Source organism: Fundulus heteroclitus, chromosome 16 (genome assembly GCF_011125445.2).
Source record: "Fundulus heteroclitus isolate FHET01 chromosome 16, MU-UCD_Fhet_4.1, whole genome shotgun sequence".
Taxonomy (NCBI): Eukaryota; Metazoa; Chordata; class Actinopteri; order Cyprinodontiformes; family Fundulidae; genus Fundulus; species Fundulus heteroclitus.
This window is the reverse complement of record NC_046376.1, coordinates 12,632,509-12,642,994: the sequence shown is the minus strand read 5'-3', so window position 1 is coordinate 12,642,994 and position 10,486 is coordinate 12,632,509. Positions and strand designations below refer to the sequence as shown.

The 10,486-nt window shown below is 39.7% G+C and overlaps 1 protein-coding gene across 1 annotated transcript; it reads right to left on the bottom strand.

Moving 5' to 3' along the window:
* Positions 1–8,166: 8,166 nt before the first annotated feature.
* LOC105932765 (membrane-spanning 4-domains subfamily A member 8) lies at positions 8,167–8,882 on the bottom strand. The gene is given in 2 exon segments (XM_012872032.3): positions 8,167–8,451; positions 8,454–8,882. Coding segments are annotated over 2 exon segments (714 nt in total).
* Positions 8,883–10,486: the final 1,604 nt, after the last annotated feature.

Below are 10,486 nucleotides of genomic sequence, written 5' to 3'. Positions count from 1 at the left end.
GCAGGTATTGAGACATGTTCAGTAAGAAATGGCCTCAGTTTGCTGAATTCTGTACAAAAAGTTTGGATATGGAAACACTGAAAGTCCAAAAGTAGGAAATGACTAACACTCCAGTATAGAAGCGTTTACTGAGATAAATGTATTTATCCGTCTGTCCATTATCCATTCATCTGATGTAAAATGTCCAGAAATTCCTCTTTCTAGGGATCGTTGGGAGATTACCACTCTTTCATAGGCCACATGGAATATTTAGTAAATTCTCAGTCTCCCAGTGTTGTATATGCTAAAAAAATCCTCCAAATTTAGTATGCCAGATGCATCAGATGCCCTAATCACCTTAAACAGACTCCTTCCAGTGAGAAGGACTAGCATCACTAACCTGAGCTCTCCCAAGATGAAAGACCTTCTCACCCTGTCGCTGAGCACTACTACTTTGGTGAGAATGCTAATTTTTTAGTTGCTTGCACTTCTGCTCCACTTCGGAAAGGTATCAATCATGTCATTAAAATTTCTGTTGTATGAAACAGTAAGGGGTCTCTTATTAAAAGGAAACTTCAAAGTTTGAATTGAAAGAAATACAAACTAGATGCCTTGTGTTTGAAAATATGCTTTATTGTGAAATTAAAACATAGACTCTGAGACACAAAATAATCAAAGTAAATAAGGCCACCTTTATGGAGTGTATAAATTCAACACATCCTAGAGGAAAAAACCTGTCATATAAAAGGGAACTCCAACATTTGCAAACATGTCAGGACTAAGAACAGGGTCTTACAAACGCAACTTAACCACAAAAAAAACGAAAACAGTCCAGTTCTGATCAAACAGTCCAGTAAAACCCTTGTTCTTGTGTGTACCAATGTAGCCATGTGGCATAAAAAGATTTCTGTGGGTCCAACAGAGCAAGTATTGATGTATCCTGCCGAACCGAGACATTTAGCAGGGAAAAGATGCTACAGGTGAATGTTTTGCATACCTTTGATTCTCTTTTCTCTCTCTCCTTTCCAGGAGGCTTAGTCTCACTGGACAGTTTCATTAGAGAGACTGTTATAAAGAGTAGCAGAAGATAGTGTTCTAACAGAACAGAAATTACACTCAGTAATTGTTCCTTTTTGAAACATATTCCTACTTTGAAGTAACCAAATCCCAAAATAACTTAGATTACCCTGAACTTTGAAGAAAAGAGACAAAAAAAAAAGGCAGTCCTATTTGGTTTGTGACGGGATATGGCCTTTAAAGCTATAGTTGGTAATCCTGTTCAGAAACACTTTTTGTTACCCTGGGTAAAATCATCCTTCCATCCTGAAAGTAGCCAATACATTCATTCTAACGCGCTCACGTAATGCCAGCGTGCATGCTCGTTCCTTTGGTGGTTTCCGCTTGCTAGCTGTGTATGCACACTTCTAGTCTTCTAGTGTTTATGTATCTGGTTAGCTTAGCGGTTAGCAATTCATTGTAGCTTCGCTGCTCTCACTATATACATTGAATATAGCTGAAAGTTGCAAGAAGCAAACCATGTACGCGTTTATGAGAAGAAGAGGAAGGCCTCAGTTGAAAGAAATAAGGCCAGAGTGTATTAGGGAGATTTTCTTCACGCTATCCCCCTGAGGAGCGGAAGAGCAAGGTAAGACAGTCTATTGTGCATTCGCAGTTATTCAAAAAGTGTCTTGGGGAAAAATTGCCGACTATATCTTTAACTCACATAAAAAAATATTGCTTATGTGAAACTTCAATCGCAGGAATTGAGCTTCTTGACTTGACTTTTTTTAGTAATGCATTATGGCCGTACAGTGACCCAATGCAGATAGATTTTAGAGCCCGTTAGGCATTTTCAACCAATTAAAAAAATAAAAATCTTATCAAGTGCAAAAGTTTTAATTCTAACATTTAGGTGGTTTATTCTGATAATCTAATATGATTTAATCATTTCCCCACCATTAAATTAATAAACCAATTTAGAAACAATGTATTGTTTGAAATAGCCTTTTTATGAGGAGTCTGTAAACTTTATTTTAAAGGGTAACTATAATCCCCTTTTCATCACTGGTGTTTGTTCAGCAATGATGTGAAAGCAGCTTTTCCAGCAATCTGACCTATAATGATGCATTTAGTTGGAATATTATATGTTAGTTTATTTTTTCTTCTTCTTCTTCTTCTTCTTCTTCTTCTTCTTCTTCTTCTTCTTCTTCTTCTTCTTCTTCTTCTTCTTCTTCTTCTTCTTCTTCTTCTTCTTCTTCACTAGTTTAGGCAGACTTTGTTGAGTTTCTTTGAGTTTCACTGGGAAATTGGATCCTACTTTGAAAAGTACTTTTAGTTTTATTTTGGAAATTATTCTTTTTTGGCTTGTTTGGCTCATTGCATTGAAACCTACTCGTATATAATTATAACCTATATAAATCTTAGTCCTAATGGATTTGAGTTATTTAATTGCATTGTAATTTCCCTGGTACAAAAGCAAAACTCTTATTTTGAAGAGTATCCATTGTTTTTGCCCATGCAAAAACATCATAATCATCATTACATTAATTATTCAGGAATCCTTTGCAGGATCCTTTTCCTGGTGTCATTTCATCTGGAAAATTATGAGACCTTTATTTTAAAAGCAATCTATAAGCCTTTTTTTTTTGCAAATATGAATCTTATCTTTATTTCTAAGCTATGTCTGGAATTTGTGTAATACCGGTAATGAATTAACAAGAGTATTACAGAGATTTTCAATGACCAAGATAACCCCAGTGAAAACACCTTAATAGTGGATTGAGCTATTTATCACAAAGCTAAAGTTTTCCTAATAGAGGCAGTAAATTAACCGCTGGTGAGTTTGGACAGATCCAATTAAGATGAGGTCCACATCTCTACCACAGCTCTCCATTTAATGCAACCAACAGCTCTATGGGCAACCATGCATCAACTGTGCTACAGCTCAACCACAGCCTCTTTAGTCTATGATGTATTATTTTTGCTCATAATAGCATTCTGCAAGTGGAGGTTATGTCTGGCTGCACAAGCCCAGCATTTCCCGTTTTGTCTTCCTTTTTTCTTGACTTTGACTGTTGTCATGAAAAGTAACCATACACTATTCATAAACATTTTATTAGTGGTGAAAGCATGCTTTCATGCTGTATACATCGCATGCTGCCACCACAAACCCCATCTTTTTCTGTGTCCCTCAGAATTTCTATTTCTGTCTATGGTCTCCCGTCTATCCACAAATGTACAAATGATAGGTTTTGTGTCGAACGAGAAAAGGGAGCCTTGCTTCACCAGATGGAGAATGGCAGAACATCTGACTCGTGCCAGAGAGAGGAAACAAAGCGGGCTCATTTTGCAAAGTGTGTCCTTTTTCTCCCTTGTCTGTGGTCCGCTTTCTTTGTCTCTCCCTTCAACCATTCTAAATATTCTAAAGAAATGCACCGATTGTCAGCCTTTTCTTTCAATAGCTAATGGTCTATACATCCTCATCTGTCCAACAGTAAAGGCAATTAATTTGATCAAGCTGTTTGGAAGTCATTTTCAGCAACAGCAGGAGGACAATGTTAGACTGACAGTGCTGACTCAATATATCCATTGTTCAAGGAACAGTAACACCAAGTAAACCCAGGGAAATGAGTCCGGATGGATCCAGCTGTAATTTTATATCTAAATTAGTCCATCATGTTATTGTGTGCATCATTTTCCTGCTATTTTAACTCTGCAACAAACATATGGCCAATCGTGTTCACTAAGAACTAACAACAGTTTTTTTTTACCATGAATATAGACGACGATACATATACAACACACATAAATGGATCCTGGAGTGCAAAAATCACCATCAAGTGTGGAACAGACCAAGGTGATGCTTTGTGCCCACCACTGCTCTGCACAGTGGACACAAAGCAAGATCTTCACAAGGAATGGCTCCAGACATGTTAGAAATGGAGTTACAATCGGTCATCTATTCTATTGGTTTCCATCAAGCTGTCAAAAACCGACTCACTGATCCACCAGGACATTGGGGCTGCTTTCAGATGTGATTAGTGTGGCTGAATGGGGTCCATGAGAGGTAATACGAGTATGACCGAAGAGGTGAAACTACCAGAAGACGACATCACAGACATTCAATACAGTTTGGAAAACCTAAATTCAAATTAGCCACACTCAAGTACAGTGAGTAAGGCAGGTCCTAAAAAGGCAGCTGAGCGGTAAGAGTAAAATTCAAGACATTAACACACATCAGATACCCGACTGGGACAGTAATCCAGCCAAAGGAGAAGACAGAAAAAAACTGATATCAAGACAAGGGAGGTACTCACAATGCGAGGAGGATTCAATCTCAAGCCCAGCACCCAGATATTTTATGCCGAGTGGAAGGAAGGAGGCCAAACACAAGGGGGTGTCAGAGCCACCACCCAAAATAAAACAACAAATATCCTGAGGTATATTAGGATGATGGCTTCTATTGAAAAACTTAAATGTCTTGGCCTGTCCAGTGACAACAGAGGGCTGGACTAAAGGACAGTACAGAGGAACTGATCGTGGCACCATAGGGACCTGTTCTTAGCACAAGTGCAACAGAGGCCATAGTCTACCACATCAGGCACGATGCAGGCTGTGCAAAGATGTTCCTGAAACAATCAAACATATAATGGATGTCATAATCGAGTGGCTGAAAAACAGATTTAAAAAGGCCTTTAAAAGAAACCACTGAGTCTGCTGATCTCAGAGTCAGAGGAAGGGAGTTCTATAGTCTTGGAGCAAGAGATGGAAAAGCTCTGTCTCCCTTAGTTTTACATTTAGCCTCAGGGACAATCAGCAGGTCTTGATCACTGGACCTCAGAGCCTATTGGGGGTGCAGGGGTATAATAGCTTAGCAATGTACTGTAACGTTCTGTTGTGGTTTAGGTTATTTTCAGTTAGCCAACTTTTCTGTTTTAGGATTTATTTCTGTGTTGTGTTGTTTTTGAGTTGTGCTTAGTCTGTTTTAAGTCATCTGGTCTTGGTTATTATTTATGTCAGCTCGTGTCCTTTAGTCTTGTTTTCTATCTTAGGTTTTCTCTTTATTAGTCTGTATGTTCCTTCAATTATTTTCACCTGTTTTGGTTAATTGGTCCCGCCCTGCTCACCTGTTCCATCCTCCTATTTAAGTCTCCTTAGTTGTTTGTGTGTTGCCGGAACGTCTGGTGTTTATCCCTCTCGCCAGCCTGCGGTAAGCTCTTTCCAGCCTCTGATTATTTTTGTGTACAACCTGCCTGTCTGTCAGTCCGTGCCTGTTCTGTTTTTTGCCTTTCAGTTTTTTGAGTCCGCCTTTTTGCCACCTGGATTTTGTTAATAAACCCCTTTTTTAAAATACAGCTCCGGGTCTGGCTCACATTTGGGTTCAACATTAGCAATTCATTACATGTACACAGGTGTCTGTCCACTCAGAGCTCTCCAAGTCAAAATTAAGATTTTGAAATGCACTTTTTAATAAACCAGGAGCCAATGAAGCTGCATAAGAAGTGGAGTAACGTGACAACATTTTGAACATCTTGTCAGAAGCCTAGCTGCAGCATTTTTGAACAGACTGCAAAACCAAGAAGGTTAACCAACCAGACATTGGGGAAAAAAGCGGTAGTAATAGACATTGCATTTCCAAGCAACAAAAGTAAGATGCTTGAAGAATACAAAAGGGTCAAAGAGGAAATAAAGTAGTAATGGAGAGTCAAGACCTCAATGGTGCCAATGGTCATTGGTGAAGTTAGAGCCGTGTAGCTGCTTGGAGAACTGGCTGCAGCAGATTCCAGGAACCTCCTCTGGGATTTCTGTCCAGAAGGGCATGGCTGTAGGAACACCTGTGATACACCACAGACCCTTTAAGCTCCAAGGTTTCTGGTAGAGGACATGAAATTGTAGTTTAACTACTCAGGTGGATAGGGCAACAGGTCCTCTACCAGAGGCCTGGAGGCTTAAGGGTTTTCTGCAGCGTCTTCTGCGTTCCTAGGTCTGCGCTCTTTTGTATTGAGGTCTCCGATGTTTCTCATGGCACTTCTCCGGTGTGGGGGTCACTGACCCAACTGCTCCCCTGACCACAGGGGCTACTTTCACCCTCACCTGCCAGGCTCTCTCTAGCTCTTCCCTGAACCCTTGGTATTTTCCCACTTCCTCGTGTTCCTTTTTCAAGATGTTTCCATTGTTTGGGATGGCCACATTGGACACATTGGCTGTCCTCTGGTCCTTATAATTGACCACAATGTCCAGTTGGCTGGCCATTATCCATTTGTCTTTCATCTTTGCTCAGCACTTTGACCTGGAGGGTCTCCAGCTTGTATTCCGCATTGTGCATGTGTGTTCATACTATCTGAATTATAACGCTCACATTAGGGAACCTGCAGAAAATGAAAACTGTAAGAAAAGGCATGATAACATACCATCTAAATAAAAATGGATGAGAAGCTGTTCAAATTATTTTTCTTCTTCTTTTTTTTGCTGAAGTGAGCTATCAGATGGCTGATGCAGGCCTTTGATGCAGCACTCCATTGTCTTGCAGAGCTGCAGGAAATTGAAAAGCGGAGATGCTGAGACTGTTAGTGAAGGGAGGAGAGGAGGTGGAGGACCGGGGTGACGTGAAGCCCATCAGGGCTTTCTGGGACATCGCACACGGAAATGAACGAGCCCTGCTTGACGTGGAGGGCGGGGTGTACTCGTTCTACCAGTGTGAAGATGTTCAGAGCAGAGAAACAGAGGGATTTTTTAAAAAGGTGACCACATTTGTAATGCTTTGTCTTTGCTAAAATTCTGTTTTAATATTTCTGGAATATGCCTTGAAGTCGACACGTGCTATCACACTCGCATGCAAAGTTCTGTTCTAGATCAGAGTAACAGTAAGCCTTTTGAGAATTACACAGAACTCACTTGCCTTAAAGGAGCATTTGTCGCTTAATAGTTAGGAGTAAAATTTTAATGGAAGCAAAATTGGATTTACTTTTTCTTTGTGCCTTGAGGAGAACAAAATCTTTTTTTCATTGATGTAGGTGCTTTTTCATATTTGTCAAAGAATGCACTTTTCCATATTATTCTTCCCTGTGCTGATGAATTATAATGACAGAATGAACAGGCTGTTGTGGATTGGGGACTATAAAGTGGTTTTAGGCAAGGTTAACAAGTCCATTTTTGCTCTTTTGTATGCCTTGGAAAACAGAATTAACATTTTTACACAGCGCTGTTGCGTACTTTGGGAATATATTTGAATATTCTGACACTACTTCAAGACTTGCTGAAGTGCTTTGGCAATTCCACCTTTTCTGTGCTTGGTTTTAAAGTAGCTTCTCCAGTGAGTGATTCAAATGAGCAGAAAATTATATTGCAGTTGAATTAGGATAGTTCAGCCTCTTCATTTTTACTCCTACCTTTGATCTCCACCTAACTTCAAATCCTGTTGCATTAAATGTTCTTTCAAAATCAGAAATCACAACTATTTTTCTTGCAAAAAAAAACTTCATGTAACGAGAAAACCTTTTTTCATTCCCGTTTTCTTTTTATTTTGCATTTTTACCTTTTATTAGAATTTACAAAGTTCTCCTGGGCAAATTGAAAATAATCCCACAAGTCCTACTTTGTTCACTGTGTATGCACAACACCTCCGCAGTGCAGCCGTTTCTCATGTTTTGGAGTAAAAATGTGATCGAGGAGGCTGACAGGACTTTTGTCTAGTGTTGTGGTTTGCTGTTATTCTGGGTAAGTTTAGCAGGTCCTGCACTAATAATATCCTAACTGCCATGTTCAAAGTGGCCAGAGGAGAAAAATGTTCTTGACTTTTTTGTGTGCATTGTATCTTGTTTTTCAGGCTTAATCTCTCCCACTCTGCAATTATGCGCTTTGAGAGGTTTTTTTTTTTTCCATAGCCATTTTTGTTTAATTTTTCTTCTGCATGGTTGAGTGCTGGAAAACTTAAATTACATGGGAAAAAAAATCACATGCACATTGTTGAACAAAAAAAATTACAACAAATCCCACACTAATAGTAAATGTGAAAAGAATAAAATGAGCAGAGGTTTAATTCAAAAGTGCACGAGATAATAGAAAAGCATAACTTGCAGAAAAACCCCCAGGTTTATAAACAAGCTGATTATAAATGATTATTGTAGCTTTTAACCCCATCAGAGGACCAAAACTGCAGGATTAAAGTTTACAGGAAGTGAAAGATGTTCAGGCGGCAGGCCCGGTGGTGACTTCCTCCAGCAGCGGCTTGTAATACTCCGGGTCATCCGAGGTTTTGTTTTGTTCCTTGCTGGTGCGTCTCGGAGCTTTGATCCCCAACCCAGCAGAGCTGATGGTGACACAGAGCTCCACGACTGACAGGACGATCAGGACACCAACGATGCCTTTCAGAAGCATCAAAGCCAGAGAATTACCCTCAAGGCATCCTGCTGTGCGCATATATGACAGGTAGTAGTCGCTCTGGTCACAGAAATACCACAGATATAGATTTCCCCCACATGTATGCTGTAGAGCACTATGGCACAAATGGCTAAATCAACTCCAGCCAGGTTGACAATCACATTGAGGATGGCCAGACATGGACTTGGATGCTTCTCCGACAAAATTCACATGACGCCAAATACAATGAAGAGAGATCCTAACCAGACAGGGAAGTAAGTGTCGTACAGAAACCAATAACCAGAGTAACTCGGGAGCAGGATGGTGCCGAGGCCAATATGAAGCAGCCCAATTATAATGTGCATTGCCCCATGCACAGACTGAGATGCCCTCTGAATGTTCCTCAGCTGCTGAGACACGGAGCAGCACACTGGGCCGTAGCAAAGGCTCCTCAGGATCTGGCACAGAGGAGGCCAACGACTGTCAGGGTCAGAGATCATAATGAATACAGTGACCCCGTCAGTCCTGCTTATGGTCACAGACATCCTTCCTGCTTCTGGGAGCTGAGGATGACAGTACAATCATTTTAAAAATGGGTTATCATTGATACTAACAAGTTAAATGATGTAAATGTATCAAAAAATATATTGAACAATCACAATGGTATTGTTCTATCCATCCATCCATCCATCCATTTTCTGACCCGCTTAATCCCTCATGGGATCACAGAGGGTTTCTGGTGCCTATCTCCAGCATTCACTGGGCGAGATGCAGGGTTCACCCTGGACAGGTCGGTGTTGTTCTACTGTTTTGAACATTTTTAGACACAAATGTCTCTGAATTTGAAGTAATTCATAACCAGGAGTATGGCACTAACATAAATCTTAAAAATGTGGTAGCATTTGTATCTAATATCTCTCAATCAAAAGTAAGGTACAGGATCTGTGTGCAATCTGTGTGTTAGAAATAGAGAAAAATAGAGGGGAAAAAAAGTTAAAACATGCAGTAAACAAATGGGATTTTTTAAAACAAAGATATGATTAATTACACAATTCTTTCACACTCTAATTAATTGCTACATTTGAATTGTACTGGTTTACTTATTGGACATTTTATGTATTTTTGCTTTTATTTGTAATTCTTTGTTTTGGTCCTCCATAAAAGCAACTTTAATGCCATGGAGGTCTTTGAGGTCTGGACTTGAACTGAGCCATTCTAAAAATGGCTCAGTCCAATTCATTTACAATTGGATCAAACCTAAATGGAAAAAGATAACCAATTTGTTTCATACACGCAAAATGCATCAATAAATTACTCAAGATATAATTTTCTATCTTATGCACCTTTAATTCTCTTCAGGTCTTAACCAAATAAACTTGGATATCCTCATTTAAATGTATTTTTTAAATCGCTTTCAAGTATCTTCCTCTATTCTCAAAGTCAAACAACCTCCAGGCATTTTCCCATTGGCCTGAAAATGACGTCAGCACCAGGTCACTTTAGTAGAACAAAAATGCTGGGTTTTATTTGTACTGCCCCCTAAACTGAAAGAAGATTTAATAACATCACATACCTGTTTTAATCAAAGCAAATTCTGAACAACAGAAACTCACTAACCTCAAACAGCAGCCCTTCTGTGTGTGGCGCACTTCCTACTTGGAGAACATCTAACATTGCTTACATAGACATGTCTAAACGATTGTTTGTGTCCTCCTCTTCGTCTTTGGAGTGACGCAGCGGGTTGCATCCACCACTGCCTTGCTTCACTGCCCTTGGGACTGAACCCCGTTCCTACATTTTTAATTATATTGTCTTTAAAAATCATTATTACACAGTGTCTTTAAGAGAAATGTAAAATTATTGGTATTATAAACGATATAGAAAAAACATAAATCTGTCATTAATCTAGGAAAAAAGGATGCTTTTACAGTTTATCTTCCCCCCCACTATTGTTGCTACAATGCTTTTGTCTATGCTTGTACCATCCAACCACTTATCCGTGCAGGTCGCCAGTATCTCACAGGGCAATACAGTGACACAGGACACACACTCATACCTGAGGTCAATTTGGAACGACCAATTAACCCAGCGGTCATGTGTTTGGACTGTGGGAAGAAGCGCAAACAGAGCATGCAAACTCCAAGCAGGA